The sequence below is a fragment of the Carassius gibelio genome, chromosome A21 (genome assembly GCF_023724105.1).
Source record: "Carassius gibelio isolate Cgi1373 ecotype wild population from Czech Republic chromosome A21, carGib1.2-hapl.c, whole genome shotgun sequence".
Taxonomy (NCBI): domain Eukaryota; kingdom Metazoa; phylum Chordata; class Actinopteri; order Cypriniformes; family Cyprinidae; genus Carassius; species Carassius gibelio.
This window is the reverse complement of record NC_068391.1, coordinates 13,841,070-13,860,839: the sequence shown is the minus strand read 5'-3', so window position 1 is coordinate 13,860,839 and position 19,770 is coordinate 13,841,070. Positions and strand designations below refer to the sequence as shown.

Below are 19,770 nucleotides of genomic sequence, written 5' to 3'. Positions count from 1 at the left end.
CCTTTTCGTTTTTTTTACATTAGCTTGGAATTTCTTTACAGATGGCCGTGATTCCACCTTGGTTCTATGCCACCCAATATTTGCTTTGACCAAAAATGGATCCATGCATCTGCATTTCAGAGATAAAGTGGGACCGACATGAAAATGAAGATCTCCTCTGCAGTGATACCACCCAAAATATGTGTCGTTACAGATATGTTTGGGCATTGAACAATGGACTACTATTACAAGCCCAGACTCAAACATGCTTTTCAGTGATCCATGTGGAGAATGGGTAACTTTAAGGTAATGTTTCAAGCATTTCGAGCCATCAGATTTGTTCGTTTTCTTATCTGATTTGGGTGTTAAAACTGCTTACTCTTTGCTCATAGTTGTACATTGTTGTATTGATTTATTTTTAAGAATGTTAAGAGATTGTTTCAAGTTTCTTCCTCTACATTTATTTCTGTGCTATGTTTGAATTGCTGGATTGTGTAATTGTGTTTTGGTCTGTAGCCGTGTGCCAAAGCCTCTTGACACTGTCTGTATTTTTATGATAGTGGCAATTATGTCTTTATTGTACTTAACCCAAGTTCAAGTTCACAAGGAATAGGAAAATGTGATTTTTATTTATGATACTTTTTTAATTGCTGTAAATTCATGTAGAATGCACAATCAGTTTTAAACTGGAAGTAGTTTTCCTGGAACCACAAATGGCAGTTATTATTCAAAACCAAATGCTTATCTACAAGAGTTCTCCGAGTTCTTAGAAAAGTAAAAGACCATCTTGTTTTGACAGATGCAAGCCTATTGGTGATTAATGGCCAACTGTCACATGGAATAGGAGGGGAGGGTCTAAAGACCCCTACAGAGAAAGTGGTTATAAACATGAACATGCCCAGAGATTACAGCCAGTTATCTGTAAGTATGTCTGTTGCTCGTATTTTGAACATGACCCCCGTGGTAACATGCCTGACATGAGCACATGATCGCTTTCAGTCATCTTACATTTTAAAATGACTTTAAAGCATTTGGAAACGGTTAGGGATCAACTGAGTAAAGAGTGTCATGGAAAAGCTAGAAGAAAGCAAATATTCATTGAGCAGAAGAAAAGGAGGTGAGTACAAAACCTAAACCTAGTCACATGCAAATACAAAGCTTTTTGTGTAAAACCAACATTGAATGTAGACATGTTTGAAATATCATTTAACTATTTTAGCTATTCTGAGGATTTGGAACAAATCATTTATTATAAAAAATTATTTATATTTCATTTTTAACAAATTGTAATTAAAGGATATTGCTATTGTAAAATAATTATATGTAGTTTTGAATTTTCTGGTGGCATGCAAAGCCTTGCTGTGATGTAGTTTGCATAGTGTGGTTGCAAATTATTGAGATATTTAGATAATGCCTAAACAGCAAACCGGTTATTTGCAAAACGGCACTATGAAAAAGTTATAAAGAAATGTTATTACAATTATTTGCATACCACCGCTGTGTGGAAAGATATAGCAAATAACTGAATGAATAAGTCATTGTTTGAAATATCATTCAATGCTTAATACATTGAAGCTGGATTAACAATGAATGATTTTTGCAAAAAGTGCCAGTACATTCTTCAGAACTAACCTGTGAAACTATTTTGATTTCATTTTTAACTCATTTGTCTGATTTTAATCAGTAGACGACAATGGTTAAAAAGGAATGGAAACAAGCATTTTAAGTCAAATATAATGAAATCCCTCTGTTAGCATGACTTTTGCATAGTGCATTTTGCAGATGGGTAAAATATTGAGTTAATACTCAAACAAAACAGCAGTTTGCCAAAAGGCATGCAAAAGTAATGCCACCAGATAGTCCATTAATATATTTACCTAAAAATGCATATATATCTAAAAAAAAAAAATGTTTTAAATTGTTATTCTTGTTTAAAAATAATAATAATACAATATTAAGTAATGGATTTTGGTTGCAAAAATCAGAAATTGGTTTTACCATTGTTTGTTTACCTTTTCAGGCAAAAAAAAAACATTAAGAATTAATGCAATAAAGAATAAAGCAAATTCAAAGTGAGTGCAAAAAGCATGTAAATGCATGTGGGAATGTATTCTCAGAAGACATGACATTGTATCAGAAACTGCAGGCACCAAGGCTTGGTAGTGATAAGACAAAGTGACGCAGTCATGACGTCTCTTTTTCCATTAGTACTGGTGCTGTTCTCTGTCTTCAGGGTACATGGTGGCTTTAGAATGTTCCATTCTCTAAATGACGCTAAAAGAGACTCAAATGGCAGCATGCTCATACAACCAAAACAATGTTTGCATGCTTATGGTAAAAACTATACCTAGTCCATTAAATATTTAAATGCAAATGTTTTTGTACACAATGAATATTGCATGTAAATATACTATGCATTCTGAGTCTGTCATTCTGAAAGCTGTAGCAAAGAACTGACATAGCAAATCAATTTTATTTAAAATGTTTATGTTTTGTGGTTATTCAAATTCTCAAACTTTAAATACAGGGTCTGCACAGAATGGAGAAAAGCGCATTCTCGTTTGGCGGCACGGAGCAGAAGGAGGAAGGAGAGTCAGCTGTTCAAGGAATTAACTGCTCTTCTGCCTCTGGACACGAGTATGGATGGCCAGCGCGACAAAGCATCAGTCATTCGTCTCACAATCGCTTACCTGCACCTGAGGGATCTTATGAACACCACAGACTCCTGTGCACTGCCAGTGATGACACAGTCCTCTTCTCCTTCGCCAGGTAGAAAGAAAAAGTTAAAAGTAGAAAGCGGGTTGAAAGAAAGCAAGTTTTCTAAAGGCCGTTGTGATTGTAGGAGTATCAGATGAGTCTCATGAGAGGGAGTTGCTAGATTCTGCTCTTGGAGGGTTTGTGGTTTTGTTGTCTTTGAATGGCAAAGTCATCTTCACCACTAAGGGCGTAACCACACACACTGGAATTAACCAGGTGATGACACTAAAACCAAGTCTAATGCATGTACTTGGAATCACTTTACTGGCACCATTAGGAAATCTCATACGCTTCTCTTCCAGATGGATTTGATCGGGAGGAGTTTGTTTGAGTTCTTGCATCCTTGTGATCAGATGGAGGTCAAAGACATTCTCACGAGACTGATCGGTGAGCACCTCCCGCTGAAAAGATCAGTTCAGTTTCCATGCTCGTCCAGGCTGGTTTATGATCTGACTGGCTTCTAATATTTCAGGAAAGCGAGGACAGCAAGAATGTGAAGTGTTCCTCAGAATAAAAAACGTGATGAACCAAAAGCTGACGCCTTGGAAAGTAAGAATGCTTTTTTGCCTTTCCATTGTTTCCAAAAGCCCACATAATCGTCATAGTTTTCACATCTTTGACTCTCTGAAGATTATTCAGTGTACTGGAAAGAAAAGGTCATCTGCCACACCTGGATCCAGTTGCCTAGTTCTTCAGTGCAGGGTCCTGCCCATGCGGGAGATCACTGAACTGAATGCAGCGCTGAATAGAAGTACCTTTATGAGTGTACACAGTCCAGACATGAAGTTCACCTACTGCCACTCAAGGTATGCAAGACAGGCAAAACCCTAAATGCTTTAACCCTCTCTGGGCAGTCTTCACATTTGAAGCTCTTTTTTGGCTCAGGGTTGTGAAGTTGACCGGCTTTTGTGACACAGAGCTGATGGGCCAGTCCGTGTACCAGTACTATCATCCTTCTGACAGCCAGCGAATGCGCAAGGCACACGTTCACTGTAAGAGGAATATCTTGTCATCTGTTTCCCACTTTGTATGCTTCCTTTGACTTTTTTATTATGCCTTATGTGTTGAATAAAAAAATGTAAAAATAAAAATCCATGTCGTTCCAAACCCATATGACTGTCTTTAAGTCTAGTCATGTCTTAAGTAAAACTATTTAAATGTATTTTTCGTAAACTCTTATGGGAGAAAGAACATCATACAGGTTTGGAATGGGATGTGAATGAGTAAAAACAGAATCTCTTTAATAGTGTTCAAATATCTTTCTGGAACAGTGCTTTCCAAGGGTCAGGTGTCGACAGGTAAATATCGGCTGCTGCACGGACATGGTGGCTATGTGTGGGCAGAGACAGACGCATCATTGGTGTGCAACAGTCGTACCGGTGTACCAGAGAGTGTCGTCTGCATCAATTACATTCTTAGGTTAGAAAACTGCCACTAGAAATGCCAAGGCAATGGGTTCAGTTCACAGGAAGTTTGATAGAAAAAAGTTTCACTTTGTACGTTTGTAGTGGAGTGGAGCAGCCCAATTTGACATATTTGCTGAAGCAGTCAGAACAACTTCTTAAACCACGTCTACAATCCCAGCCTGCCTCTTTTCCCCTGACTGCAGCCCAGCAGGACAAAAGCAGCCTGAGAACCAAATCAAATGGGCACGATAGTCCTACAACACCTCGGAACCAAAGAGGTATAATTAACATGTGAAAATATCACATTAAATGACATTTCAAATATCACAATAATGAATTCTGTTTTTGCTCAGAGGGTGACATACAGGAAGGTCAGGACTGTACGGAGACCACACATAACACAGAAGAGTGCTGCAAATTCACTTGTGTGAGTACCCTTCCAATATTTACTGTGGTAACAGATGTTAATGCCACTTACTGACCCCACATTTGTGAATTTTAGTACGTGTGGTTGTGGAAAAGCTTCCTGTGTGCTGTGCTTTACTGTAGGATCTGTGCGAGTTAGACTTGGACAGTCTGGCTCCATACATTCCGATGCACGGAGAGGACTTCCTGCTAACTCCCATATTAGAGGAGACAGAGGACAGAGCAGAACTAAACATGTGTGGACCATCATTCAATAGTCCACATCAAAAACTGGACCCTCAGTTGCAAAATTCAAATGGAACAGTCTTTCTGCCTGAAAAGAGCCTTACACATCCCCAACAAAGTGTCAGGCATTATTTTCTTACAAACAGGTGTGTCTAATAAGAAAGGTCATTTTATGTTTGCTTCTTTATGCATTTCACAAACCATTAATAAACACGACTACATTAATTTTGTTACAGGATCAGCGATACTAACCTGATGTCATCACAGCATTGGAATGAGAGGCAAGATCTTGTGAACAGGATTTCGAAGGTACTGTGCTCATGTGCATTAAAATGTATAACTTTTATATTACCGTTACTTCTAGCCTGTTGATTAGGCTTAGACTTCATCAAACTAGTTCCAAAAATGTACAAAATAACCAGTAATACTGTGTCTGAAATGTCTAAAAGAGATCAAATATTGACTTTGAATATTTGAGTGTAAGCAGCCCTGAAAATACATTCAAACGAAGTTGTCACGATGTAATTGGACTCATTTCTTCTTCCAGGTTTATAATTATAAACAGCATAATTATCAGTTCTTCTCTGCTGAAAGTGAGACATATCACAGGAGCAAGGATGTGCTGAAAGTTTTACAACATCCCAAAAGAACACGCTGGAGTTTCGGTAAGAAATTGGTCCCAGATTTAATAAAACTATATTTTCTTAATTTACGACACATTTTACATTTTTGGCATTTCCACTAGATGGATCAACACCGAGGTCATGTGGCAGCGACCCAAATACACTTGGAATCAAGTTCCGATCACTTCCAGAGAATCCTAATTATCATCCTCAGGACAGAAGACAGCGTGCTGATGTAAAAGCGCCCGCAGCACCTTTGACTCTGCCTGTGTTGAGCGGGTGGGAGTGTGAGGTCAACGCACCTCTTGACCCCACATCATATTTGCTCCAAGGGACAGAAATTATAGCTGTTCTGGACCAAGTGGCCTCAAGACTGCCTTGGTGCTGATATAAAACTAAATACAACACTAACAATGTGCATTTGAATACAATTTCTTACTTACATACACAATGCATCTTCATAAGAACAACACCTGCAAGCATTGCCTTAAAGAGTTCATTACTGAAACCTGTGTGAGCGCGGGGAAGTTTTTTTTATTTATTTATTTAATATTGGGCTTTGCACTCAAACCTCTCATTCACTTCTGAGGTTGCAGTGTTAAGGCCTATTCTATTCACACCAATTTCGACAATCTATAGTCATAATTATTCTATAATCCGTTGTAACGATAATGACATAGAGAAACAATATCACTGGAATCACTTTCAGAAATTTGTATTTTTTTAGCTGAAGTCAGTAAAAAGCTTGAGGATTTAAAGCAGCGTAGAACAAGACTGCACACACACTTACATTAAATAGAGCATCAGAATCTTCTGGTGTGAATGCTAATATTATAGTTAGAATTCTTGGTGTGTACAGGACTTTAGTAGCAAGTATGAAGTTGCATTTGCTACAATTAATGTGTAGTATTTTTAACTCTGATGAATTAAGAATTTTTTGCACGCACAAATGTGTTTCAATTCACTATTTTTCATATCTTAATTATATTTTGTGCATTTTTATTTTTAATAACATTATAGTGTGTTTCGCACTCTTTGGTGTTCCCTTCAAATATTGTTTCCATTTTATGAATTGGAATATGAATATACCTACTAACAGTGCATAGTAGTTTCAGGCTAATTTAATAAAGTTTTGCACATTGAGAAATAAATTGTATCCATCTGAATGGTGTGCAATTAATACTCCACTCATAGTTTTCCATTGACAGTGCTTTAATTATACATGGTGCGGATCACACCGCCTCAAATGTCTTTCGTAATATTGAAATGACCGCTGGCTAAATCTCACTAGTATCAAGACTAAATTACATAGAACTCAAAAGAGATTCTGATACATGTAAGATGGCAATGCAGCATGTAAAACCATTGTGATACTGGAACTTAAGTGAAAAACAGTAGATGTTTGTAATAATACATAAATCAATAATATTAGACCAGCTTCATCGCAACAGTTTTTAATGAGAAAAAAAAAAAACCACAGACAAAGAATAAAGTGTTCTACAGAAAATTCTATGAATCAGGAAATAAAATGAAGAGGTGTGAATTTACACTCAAAACAATACTGGCTGCGACTATTCAGCTTTAAAATTTTACTAAAATAAGTAGACGAGTAGAATAGAAGACCAGATTTGTTCCAATATCCAGATTTATTTTGTAATGTTATTCCTGCGAAAAAGATGATAAGAAAGCAATTAACAAATAGAATGTAGATGGAGCATAATAGCTGAAATGGAAATCATGAATAGACACTTACGCATTCATGCTCTTCCCACTGCCACTCAGCACTATGTAAGGAGTTTTCTGGGACTTCTGCTTTTCCTGCAGAAGAGCGACGGTGCCCAGAGGAGTGTCACTGCTGCTCATCTTCTTCAGCAGCTGCAGGAAAACAAACATGAGAGATGATGACTTTAATGACCCTACCAGAATCAGGCATTAAGACTTCATGACTTTAATGTGTCAGTCATGGCCGCGGGAAGTGGGGGTGCTGGGGGTGCTGCAGCACCCCCTAGTGACGAGAGGGAGATAAAAAAAAATGTAGGCCTATTAAAATATTTTGCACAATTTATAAATTCCTTATGAATATTTTAGAAAATGATTTTGACACACGCAGTCTATTACATATATTTTGGATTTTAATTTCATATTTTGAGGCCTAATTAACACAGGTTCGGAAGTTAAGTTGTCAACGTCAGGCAGGCAGGTTTGGTCGCCGAGTAACGAGGTTTCCCGCTCGTTCCATGCAGAATACATTCATTTTTATATAATACAGCGCACCTCGACATTTGGACACCTGTAAACAGGGCACCCCGCCTGCATGTAGCTCAGGTAAGAGCATTGTGCTGCCGCGATTGTAACATTTATTTTTTTGACAACAACTGTGGGATCAGCTTTGACTAGCCAAGCAATTGTAAGTAGTATACTATAGTATTTTTGGAAGGTGGTGGGGATGGAGAGTATTATTTCGTTCGTGTGTTCTTTGCGTAATGGTTGTGGAGAACTGTTAAATAACGTTTAAATAGTCGGAAATTATTTCCTTGTGGTTAGTGTAAAAATGTTGGAGATGGAGACAGAAAGCTTTATACTGTGCGTGTGTTTTTTGCGTAATGGATGTGAAGAACTGTTCAATAAACAAATTGCTTAAATAGTCAGAGATTATTTCCTTGTGGTGTGCGTAAAAAGATTTTGGAGTTAATGGAGTTGCGTGTGACATAAACGTGCAGTGACTCAAGCCAGCTGCCCAAATCGATTGCATTGTTTTAGCATTATTGTGAAGTTTGATTAATATTATATTTTGTTGTAATATTATTTGTTGTATCTAAATAAGTTGCATGTATGTATAGGCTATCTGAAATTGTAATGAAAGTAATTATTTCGTTTTCTTTCGATTATTAAACTATTATTTCTGATTCTGCTTCTGCTTCAGATTAATAAGGCATTGCGCATATCTGAGAACTGATGTCTGTGTGTTTCAGACCCTGTGGACTGAAGTGTATATGACAATAAAGTAGTAAAACTTTTTTTGTCAAAAAAAAAAAAAAAAAAAAAAAAATTCACAGCACCCCCTCTTCAAAATTACTTCCCGCGGCCCTGGTGTCAGTTAATGGTGCTTCATGTTAAATATTTGGCGATCTGAAAAAATTTAAATAAAATAAAAAACACATACCGCTTCTTCCTCAAGCTTTTTCATCCTCCGCTCGGTCTTCATCTTGCCAGAGCCCTTCCCATGGAAGCGATGGGACAGCTGTCTGAAAGCCTGGAGGACGACAAATGAGGCTGAGCACTCAAAGATATTTCAGGAGGAGGAAATAGCGATTTATTTAATGATGATGTGGCTGGTTGAGAACCACATGTGCACGGACCTCTTTAGGGGTGAGCTTGCGACCAGACTCATCAACGTACTCAATCTTGATGTCTGGCTTGTAGTTATCCTTTTCTTTGAAATCCTGAGTGAAGCCTCTGTATTCCTCCCTCCTGCTGTACTTGTCATCAATATTCCTGCAGTGCAAAGAAAAGGAAATGGGAAAATCTTAGCCTTTTTTTTTTTTTTAATCAGAAACAACCGCTGGAGAAAGTTTTGCTACATATACATACATCTTGTCTTCGATGGCGTAGTTATCATTTGGGAGAGCTCCTTTTGGGGCTTTGACACGAGCCACCTTCAGCATCTGTGTGTCCAGCAGTCCTGAAAGAGTTAAGTGTGTTTTTTAAATAAATTTGACATTATTACCCATTCTATTCAGTTCAAAATCAGATTTGGTTGATATCTCACCTTTGTTTTTGCACAGAAGTAAAGCGGCAGCAAGACCAGAGTTCACAATGGGCTCTTCATCCAGAATAGTAGTGGAAGCCATTGAGATCTATGACAGAAAAAAAAACAGAAAAATCATGTTGAAGTGACGGTTTCAGTCCAGCTGATTTGCTGTCAGTGCGGCGAGCAGAAGACTCACATCTGCCTGGCCTTTCTCTTCATCCAGGTTGACGGTGCTCCAGCCCACGTTGTCATCCATATCAGAGTCTGACTGTCCGCCTCCTTCTTTCTCAGTATCCTTTTCAAAGTCCTTCATGACCCAGACAAAACAGACACATTTAATATATCCACAAGTGAAACTATATATCTTAAGTGCAGTGCGGCAGCGAGAACACCGTTCATCCAGAATATTAGTGGAGGCCATTGAAAACTATAACAGAACAGGGATGGGATGCTGCATACCATAATATCCTCTTGGTCTTCTCGGTTTCCTGACAGCCCGTAGGTCGGGATGTCTCCAAGAGTGCGGCAAAATTCAGAGGTTGCATTAAAGACAATGTTATTCTTTCTGTCTGGGTCGTTTTCATCATCTTGCAAATTCACCAACTGAGTCATTTGCTCAGCCACCTGAAAAACACCAATGCAAGGAAAGATACAGAAGAAACAGTTGAATAAACATTATTAAAAATAAGCATTATTGAACCTAGGATTAAAACGTATCTAAAAAAAATTATTTTACGCACACATGAAGTGAAGATCAAAATTAAAGAGCAACCTACGATTTCCTACATTTCAATGCCATTGCTTAGTCCTATTTGAAGTTACCCTAACAGGAGTAGAAGAGCTGTTTTAAGCATATTTCATAAATGGACTGTATTCTGAATAGATACAGTATAGAAGCCATTTTACTTGGCAGTCCATGGGACAGTCACAAGCCTCCCGGTTTTCATCCTAAATATTTTAAATTGTGTTCCAAAGACGAACAAAGCTTTTAGGGGTTTGGAACGACATGAGGGTAAGGAGTTTTTGGGGTGGAGTATCCCTTTAAGATAACAGACTTGTTATAGCACTTGCATATCTTTGCTCTCTTGTTGATTTTGATTGCTTCCATTATCCTCATTTTGTAAGTCGCTTTGGATAAAATTGTCTGCTAAATGACTAAATGTAAACATATCTTGTGTGTGTGTATGTATATATATACACACACACACACACACACAATATATATACAGTAATTTTGTAAAACTTTCTATTTCAACTCATTAGATTTATAAAGCGTACATTCATAGAGCAGATTATTGAACGGAGCGTCACACTGCACAATGACGACGGCAAGAGGGAGAGTGAAACCTGTGCGCTGAACACTACTGGGCAGTGCGGCACTTTTTAGGGGAAGTCGTGGCCTAATGGTTAGAGGGTTGGACTCCCAATCGAAGGGTTGTGAGTTCTAGTCTCGGGCCGGACGGAATTGTGGGTGGGGGGAGTGCATGTACAGCTCTCTCTCCACTTACAATACCACGACTTGCCCTTGAGCAAGGCATTGAACCCCCAACTGCTCCCCGGGCGCTGCAGCATAAATGGCTGCCCACTGCTCCGGGTGTGTGTTCACAGTGTGTGTGTGTTCACTGCTCTGTGTGTGTGCATTTCGGATGGGTTAAATGCAGAGCACAAATTCTGAGTATGGGTCACCATACTTGGCTGAATGTCACTTCACTTCATATTCTGAAAATGCTGAAATTTCAGTGCATCCCTAATATATATTGCCTTCAGGATATTGAAAGTCCCAACCTTTTCTCCTGAGTCTTTCAGCATCTGTTTTTGTCTGAGTTTCCTCTGTTTCTCAAGCTGTTTCTGGAGCTCCTGCTCAGCTTCATCCTCTTCTAATGCAGAAGGCTCTGGAGGGGTGAAATCATCTGAGACAGACAAGGAGAAAGAGTGTGGGTGCAGAGAACAGTGATGCAGTTCATTTGAATTACAAAAGGAAGAGCAGATGCTATTAGAAAAAGAACAAAACTGGTTTTAACTTTAGACATGAACGTGTTCTCTCTTACCATCATCACTAATGTCCATGTCGGCCATTCTGATGTCATCTGACTGCTGGAGGACATCACTGACCTTGCTGCTGGTTTCTTTGGCAACACCTCCATGCTCCACCCCCTCCTCATCGGCTTGCTTTCTACCTCGGCCTCGAGACCTAAGTGCCAGAAACAGTGTTGTGTTGAAATAACTGTAGTGTCGCAGGAGTATTAAACAGGAAATGCGTGAAGACTTTACCTGGAACCAAAATCTGTGCTTCGAGTGTCATCCACAATGAGTTCATCAATCTTGAGTACTTTCTCTTTCTTTCTGATTTTCTTGACTTTGCATTTGGTCTTCTTAAAGCCCACCTGATGTCACACAAATGAACGTCAGTCAAGAAGGAAATGAAATTTAAAGCCCAGTGCACTTAACCGGATTGTTCTCACCATCTCGTGTGGCGTGTAGTATTCACTGGCGATGGTCAGAACAGGCATGTCCAGAGACTGGGCCTGACTGCGCAGGTTCTCTCTGATGGCCTGCAGCTCCCGCTCTCTCTCACCCCCCACAAAACCTCCAGCACTGAGCCTGAAACTCTTCTTCTTCTCCCCCTCGATCTCCTCATCGTACTTGGACAGCACAGACTTTGGCTTGAACTGAAGAGAAATCAAAGAAAACATATACATGCTACATTTAATGAATAGGAAATCACATAGCAGACTAATCCTAATTAATTATTGACAAGTATCAGTGGTGTTTTTGGCCATGTGAGACTTTAATTTGACGTTAAATAAGAGAATTTGGAAATTCAGATGCAGTCTTACAGTGACCATGTCATCCACACTCTCCTCTTCTTCATAAGGTTTATAATCGGGCTTCTTCTTCTTTAGCTCCACGTTTTTCTCTGCTTTCTCTTTGTCCACCAGACCCACATTCACCAGCACGTCCTCCTCCTCCTCCAGAACACCTGTGAAAATCACCCACACAGGGAAACTTTGAGTGCGCCCACGAGAGTGTGTGTAGGTGGCGTCAGTGATTTATCAGATGCTTTTCCATCTATAGCAACGGTACATTTGATGATCATGTTAGCTCACCTTTGTCTTCAATAGTTAAGATAATTGTTTCCCCCTCTTTGAAAGACTCCATCTTGTGTTGAACCTTTAGTCCTTTGAGATCCCGTGAGCTATATGCGTGCTGGTCAGTAAAAACAGATCAATCAAATAAACACATAAACAGAAACACAGTCCTATGATAATAGGTAACATTTCTCAGTAAACTTTGAAGGGGGCCTAAAAAAAATGAGCTAAAACAGCTTCAAACTGAGCTGTTTCTTATAATAATTCACCCCCTCACAATCTGTCATTTCTAACAAGTTGAAATATATGAGAAAGTCTAATCTTAAAAGTGTGATTTCTAGACATGGAAAAGTCATGTCTAGTCATGTACTTTTTAAAATGCATAAAATGTTGCAGTTATGCTCACCTCTAAAATATATTATTGGTTAGAAATTGTTTGTTTTTTTAAATGTATGGAACTTAAATTGAACCATCCATAACTATTTGTCATTTACGGTATTGTGACTTGGGAAAAGCATCGATAAGATCACACACCCTTTTTTCTTGTGCAAACTCCTCCTCTACCAGATTGCTCACACCAAACTCTTCATCCATCTCTTCTAGGAGCTTGGCCTGTTAAGAAAGGGATTAAACAGAAAACTAAATAAAAAGACTGATAAATGCTAAGCCAAACATAAAGCTAGTCATTTGGTTGTCTCTACAACTGTCTATCCTCTTTATCCTCACCCTCTTCTCTGCCATCTCCTTCTCTTTGGCAAGTTTGCGACTCCTCTCCACCCAGGCAACTGTGTCGTCCAGCCATGGTTCTTCATCTCCAAGCACCTTCACCTTCCTGAAAACACAAGAAATGTAAATAGGCTGACATTACTAAGATTTTGTTTGACTAACATATAATTACAATAGTAGACGTGTTGTTTAGTGATCTTTTGCAGGAGGCAAAAACCGCCTACCCCAGTTTCTGATTGAGCAGACGCTTCTCTTTGAGCGCAGCCAGTTTCTCTCTCATCTCGGCTTGTTGTTTGATGTGGACAGGATTGATGGCCTCGGCCAGGAGGGGCTCCTCCTTCGTTCCAGTCTCTGAGGGACCATCAAAGAACAGCAGATTTAGAAAAAAAAATGCTTAAAATAAGATGTACACTCAAATGTGTACACTCGCATTACAAGTATGTGATCAGTATATTTGAAGTCTCTTATGCTCGCCAAGGCAGCATTTATTTGATCAAATATTGTAAATATAGTACAACAAAGCAAATATAGTATAAAAAGTAATAGTGAAAAATTGTCTTCTATTTGAATGTACTTTAAAATGTGATTTATTCCAGTGTCTCACGATCCGTCAGAAACCATTCTTATGTGTTGATTTCGTGTTCAGGAAACATGTCTTGTTGTTATCAATGTTGAAAACAGTTGTGCTGCTTATTTTTTTCCATTCTTTCTCTCGTTTTTTGGAAAATGTGATCCTTTTTTCCAGGATTTACTGCTTTAACTGTCACTTTTTAATTACAGCTATAACAATGTAATGTGAATTGCTAAATAAAAGCATTTTATATATATATATATATATATATATATATAATATATATATATATAGTTTTTTTTAATGACTTCAAACTTTTGTATGGTAATGTATAATGTTAAATAGCACTTTGATGTAACGATCATCAAATTCTTACCTTTCTTGTTTTCATTGAGTTCAAGTGGTTTCAAACCTAGTTTGGCTCTCAGTTTACTGCAAAACAAAAGGCAATAACATTTAGCAAAAAATATATTATATTTAAACGTATTTATTTTTTTTCCTCCAATTTCAAATAACAGTATGCTACAAAACCTACTTGGTCTCTTCAATGCTGAGCGAAGCATCACCGCTTGCAGATTTGGGCCCTGGCTCTGCAAAATAAGATGTTGACAAACATGAGCACCATTCATCTCAAAGACTTCTATCAAAGCTGTAGAGATTACTTCAGCTGGGACAATGAGATGTATGGCTACCATGGGGAACATTAGTCAGAAATGAGAATAAGATAAAGGCTGCGTATCAAAACTCACATCACCTACCTACATAGACAGGTTAAGACATGCTGTATAGATATGCATTCCATTTAAAGTCACGTATGTAATAGTATTCTGATATATCCTTCAGAGCGTTTAAAAAACTTTCATTATATTTCAGCCTTTTTCAAAGTATGTTGATAACAGTGGTGCAGAATAGCAAGTCAACACAGTTCTAGTAACGCCTGTAGGTCTCGTTTGTGGATGACTGACCGCTGTTGTCCTCGAAAGCAGTGTCAGGCTTCTCTTTCTTGACTCTTGGCTCCGCATGGCTCCTCTCTGCTCTACCGCTCCTGTCTCTCTCTGTTCCCCGGCTGCTCCTCTCTCTGGAGCGGGATCTCTTTCTCTTCTCTCGCTCGCGGTCCTTCTCCTTGTGACGGTGTTTCTTGTGCTCACGGTGCCTGTCCTCTGGATCCCGATCTTTCTCCTTCTCTTTGTGTTTCTTAGATGAACCCATATCGGGTCTGTTTGCGGACTAAATGTGCTATTTGTGTCTCAGTGCTATCTAACGCACTTCAGTTGATTGTAACACGGAGAACCGGTAAATACTTACGTAATATCAACAGTACACAGACATCATAAGCTAACTTATATTATGAGCTTTGTTAGTAAGGCATCATTTTGTAATTATTTAGACAGGTCAAATGTAAATACTAACAAAACACGACCAGCAATACTGCAACAACTCAATCGTATGATGAACGCGATGCGCACTGACAACTTCCGGTTTAAATGGCCAATGAGGGAGTTGCAGCGCCACTTACTGGTTTGGAGGGCGTTAATCGCTAAGAAAGACAGCTTCCTCATTTATAAAACTAATTTATACTGTATGAGAATAATATTGTAAGAAACTTTTTTTATATAACACAGTTTTTTTAAGTATTTCTTAAAAAAAATGGCTTTTATGTTCCATTTCGTTAAATGTATTAGTACCTGAAAAATAATTACTTTGATTTATAAATGTTAGATGAAGTAAAAAAATATTTTCCGTTCAGTTAAAATAGTTTTGTATAGCACCTTTTGTTTCACAATTAATATTCTTAAATAGCAATAAATAACTTAATAACAGAAAATAGCGCCTCACACTCCCTGATGAGCAAGGTAAGGATAAACTCCCTAGAAACATACAAAACAAAAATACAACCCTTTTCTGGAAACCACATCCAAAGAAGAAGATATGAACATTAATCATTAAAAATTTATACAAATTTTAAAAGACAAAACAGTTAAAAACTTAAAAACTAAAGATCAACTTAATTTTTTGAAAATTGTTTTACAGTGATGCTAAAGGCTGCATCATAATTTAAAAAATATGCAAAGCAGTACAATTAAAAAAAATCTTGGTGAAATAAAAAACACGAGCATGTTTAACAGCTTTAATTTTTAATATCTGATTTTACATAACATAATTAAGAAAATTGGCATGATAACTGACATGAATTTGGAGGACGACTATTAATAGTAAACATAGGATGACTATTAATAGTAAACTGACAGAGATGCAAATGAAAACAAATATTAATATAAGTGAAACAATAAAACTCTGAGTTCATAAACTGCTGTTAAAATTTAATTTCATGAAACAGATCAATGTACAAACATTTTTCATTACTGTCATTCATTATTTTCCATTATTATGTTTTGTTGTTGTAATACAGATTAAGCCACCAACAACACCAGGCTATAATTATGCCCACAAGGCCAAAACCTGATGACACTAATGTCTATAGGGTTTTTCCGGCATCCATATCATTTTGCGGAGAAGTACTTGTACACCACGATCTCCAAAACGGAATCCAGATCCTCTTGAATCATTTATTTCCAGCCGTTTTCACATCAGCAATTCTTACGCTAACGAGAGAAAATGACACATGTGACAATGACACAGAGCAGAAAATGCATGTACATTCCAAGTGTAAAAATATTGTGTCCAATAACAGGAAGTTCTACAAACTCTCTCAGACGCTTAGAATAGAATAGTAAAGCTTTTGTTTTTTGAACCAGAAGCTTATTAATACAAGGCTGAATTATGTTGGTGGCAAATTTTTTATTCACTCTATTATGAGATACCTGTTATTTGGGCCACAAACTTAAAACAACAACATCATGAGACTCTACAGTTGTCCACTAGATATTCTTTCACATGCTCATTCCCATAGAACAAGAACCATTATATTAAGAACCTTATCAAGTCAACCAGGTTGTATTCTCTTATAATAACCACTGCACACATAACCCTGAGCACAGCCCAACATCACAGAAAAAAATTAAGGCCTTTTATGCAAATGAATATGCCCAACTGGTGAAATACCTTGTGGTTAAAAATGAAAATAACTTTCAGTCTGGGTCCCTGAGGCATCATTTACCTTACTTTGAGTTCATGAACAAGTGTACACTAGCACTCCTGAGGAGGAACCTGTAGCTCCTTCCACAGGGTTAACATTTCTTTTGGAGTGCGTTTATGGACTAGGAGAACATTATGATATGCACACGACTTCTCCCGCAGGTCCTCTGGAAGGTCAAAGGTAAGAAACCCGGGATGATGAGTGGGGGACACCCCGAGCCTGTGAAGGCACATTCCTAAGTAAACATCATCAATAGGAAACAAGCTGACCCAACGAGAGACCTCCCGTAGACGTGAAGCCAAAGCACCAGTGTAAAGCACCCCTCCACCTCCTGCGTAGACCGGATACGTTCCTTTATAGAAGCTTTCGGGTATGTAATATTTAGTATCAGGTTGCCGATTGGGCCTAGCATTGGCAATAACATCCCCCACAACAAAATTGTCCCATTCTTTAGTTTTATTTCCATGCGTCGTTTGCACTCCAGCATTGTTTAAGTAGTCCAGCAGAGCCTTAGTCCTAATAAACACATCATCATCTCCCTTGAAAATGAAGTGGGCATCAGAACAGTGCTTTGAAAGCCAGTCCCAGAAAAGGACATCCTTTAGGGTGAGGTTGAAGAAAGTGTCTTTGAAGTCCCACATGAGGATGTCCCTATGGGTGCTGATCTCCAACTTCAATAAGGCGCTTAGGTCTGGATGAGGCCCTGCCTCTGTGTCCTGTCTCGCAAGCAAGAAGACGGTGCGTACGAACCAGCTTCTGCCTCCACCGCCCCCTCGGATTCGACCGCTCCTGCCCCATGTCTCTCGTATGGCCTGCCTGTTCTCAAAGTTTCCGACTTGTGATTTGATTGCCATCAGAAGGAACGGCGTTTTAGGATCCTGCCCGGCACACAGGTTGGGTTGGTCCATGAGGATAGCGTAATGCCTGCACTGCATTGACAGGACAAAATCTTTCATTTGACCAGGAAGGGTGCTAAAGTCAGGCAGGTGAGACGCCCAAGTTTCGTCTTGTTCACAGGCACCAGTTTTTCCCGTCTCTTGCAGATGTATTGCATCAAGGCTTGGGCCTTTGGAACTCGTGCCATTAACTCTCAATATGGGGTTGTGTTCTCTATCCCAAATGTGCTGGAGGTGGTTCCACAGTGCCCCGTCTTCTAGTCTGAGATTCCAGAAGGGCCGCACTGGATGGGAGGCAAGAGCTCCAGAGTTTGTGGAGGCTCCAGTAGCAATGAAATGGAGGGGCAGCTGCGGTAGAGGAGGGGAGTAGGAGATGGCTACAAAAATGGACACCATGATGAGGTGACTTACCATCACACAAGGCAAGAGACACAGGCATAGGATCTTTCCATTGCATCTGGAGCGAGCCATGGACTGGAAGGAAATGAAAGACATTGAGAGGAACAATACAGTTATGAGTCAGTGTAAATTTCTGTGAATTACTGCTGAGCTCAGTGAGTGGTGAGAAATCTCAGATAAGGCCAAGCTGTTTTTATTAGAGGGAAATACTAGAACTTCTGCCATTAGGAGGAAGTCTCTGAAGAACTGTGTCTCCATGGTTTTGCCTCATGAGACAAGTTATGTGCACCTGACCGGGCAACGTCCACAGCATCCTACCACCCACGATATTTACATAATGTGTTTTAAGATCACAGCTTTTACTCTGCGTATGGAAATGCTTTTCACGGTTTCATTCATTATCCATCGGATACTATGTGTGTGTGTGTGTGTGTGTGTATATGAAATTTTAGGATTTCATGTTATTTCATAATACATATGAACTGACAAACTCAGCACCAGTGCATGTTATAGTAAGAACTATATTTAAAAAGTTGAATTTCTAAGAACAAGTTCAGATTTTAGCTGAAAAATATAAAAATATATCTTACAAATTCTTCTGTAATACTGCAGAGAAATCATTCACATTACCTTCAGATCAGATGTTCAGTTGCGCTGATGGTTTTAGCAAATGCAGTTATCTAGACTCTTCTCCCCACGCAGTCCCCATCCTTTCTTCACAAGTCCTCAGAGGTCCCCAGTGTTTTTTCATGCCAATTGTGGTGTTTTCCAAGAATTTCTAAATATTAAATTGACCTTTTCTTGTGCAAACATTATGTCCAGGTAATGTCAGTACAGTGTTGAAATTAAATCACAGAGCAGGTCTGCTTCTCAACCTCTTCACAGGTGCAGGTAGTAAATAAGAACATTTGCATGCCACAGGTGAGGAGGCACATAAACCACACCTACCTATAATTACATGTAAATCCTTTACATAATCCTTGTTTTACACCCACAAGCCTTCTGATATTTGTATAAAGCTAAGATTGAGGTATGTCAATTTCATCAGCACCACTGAGCTCATTGTACTCTTTTTTTTTTTTTTTTATCAGTAATGATTCTTTTGAACCTAAAATGAAGTGTAAATCCAGACATTTAGTGAAATGTGCCTCAAAACACAAAGACTGGATGCTTAGTTCAAAATAATCATTAGATAACAATGTTTAAGCCATTTTGGCAATGCATAAAATATGTAATTATATAAAATATAAAATTCCTCAAAATCTGAGTATGTTGGGGAAAAAAACTTTTAAAAATTAAAACTACAATATTGCTACTCTGTTAGTTTTTATGAAAAGTAATTAATTGTGCGCTACTTTTCTCAAATGTCCTGAGCTAGCTTGTTTATTTAATATAAAAAGTTTAATTTTTTTCGAAATGTAAAAGCCATTTCACACCAAAAGTGAAATGAATAATCCCCAGTCTTAAGAAAATGTAAATTAAAAAAACTCAAACAAAACTTTCAGCTGCATGCTAACATTCTGAATTGCATGAAGTATAGAATAAATTCAACACTTTCTTCTCAATCATACACACACACAAAGAAAAGAAAAAGAAACAAAAAAGTCACGTTTGTCTAATGTAATTTTTGCTGATTGGTATGGTTGAATTAGATTATTGAAGGTCAGCAACAAAGACACTTGTTAACAAAATGGGATTAAATAGATAAACTTACATTTTTGTATTAACATTTAATTATTGCAGGTTTGCATAATTTGTTTTCATTGATTTTATTAATTCTGGGGAATAATACATCTATTTTGTCTTTTCTTGTAAATTATAAAGT

At 38.2% G+C, this 19,770-nt stretch overlaps 3 protein-coding genes across 4 annotated transcripts; 1 reads left to right on the top strand and 2 right to left on the bottom strand.

The window, feature by feature from the left end:
- Positions 1-866: 866 nt before the first annotated feature.
- Positions 867-6,582, top strand: hif1al2 (hypoxia inducible factor 1 subunit alpha, like 2). 2 transcript variants are annotated; one of them, XM_052537070.1, is made up of 14 exons: positions 867-1,096; positions 2,507-2,748; positions 2,822-2,952; positions 3,039-3,123; positions 3,209-3,285; positions 3,367-3,542; positions 3,622-3,728; positions 4,008-4,155; positions 4,245-4,420; positions 4,496-4,569; positions 4,692-4,939; positions 5,030-5,102; positions 5,341-5,458; positions 5,539-6,582. In XM_052537070.1, exons 1-14 carry the CDS (start codon positions 996-998, stop codon positions 5,802-5,804), a joined length of 2,022 nt encoding a protein of 673 aa, XP_052393030.1. In that variant the 5' UTR covers positions 867-995; the 3' UTR covers positions 5,805-6,582. The 2 variants fall into 2 exon arrangements, with proteins under 2 accessions (XP_052393030.1, XP_052393029.1); XM_052537069.1 differs by having other exon boundaries at positions 4,496-4,596.
- A 272-nt stretch (positions 6,583-6,854) lies between these two features.
- Positions 6,855-15,035, bottom strand: LOC127941714 (U4/U6.U5 tri-snRNP-associated protein 1). The gene is made up of 20 exons (XM_052537067.1): positions 14,519-15,035; positions 14,089-14,143; positions 13,930-13,985; positions 13,207-13,333; positions 12,983-13,088; positions 12,791-12,868; positions 12,275-12,374; positions 12,005-12,147; positions 11,630-11,836; positions 11,439-11,551; positions 11,216-11,358; positions 10,953-11,077; positions 9,627-9,791; positions 9,364-9,474; positions 9,186-9,273; positions 9,008-9,098; positions 8,776-8,911; positions 8,580-8,669; positions 7,170-7,291; positions 6,855-7,081 (listed from the first exon to the last, which is right to left on the bottom strand). The coding sequence occupies exons 1-20, from the start codon at positions 14,760-14,762 to the stop codon at positions 7,063-7,065; spliced, it is 2,319 nt and encodes a 772-aa protein (XP_052393027.1). The 5' UTR covers positions 14,763-15,035; the 3' UTR covers positions 6,855-7,062.
- Positions 15,036-16,180: 1,145 nt separating this feature from the next.
- LOC127942088 (N-acetyllactosaminide beta-1,3-N-acetylglucosaminyltransferase 2-like) lies at positions 16,181-18,852 on the bottom strand. Its single transcript, XM_052537640.1, has 2 exons — positions 18,576-18,852; positions 16,181-18,020 (listed from the first exon to the last, which is right to left on the bottom strand). The coding sequence occupies exon 2, from the start codon at positions 18,015-18,017 to the stop codon at positions 16,701-16,703; it is 1,317 nt and encodes a 438-aa protein (XP_052393600.1). The 5' UTR covers positions 18,018-18,020; positions 18,576-18,852; the 3' UTR covers positions 16,181-16,700.
- Between the last annotated feature and the right edge of the window lie 918 nt (positions 18,853-19,770).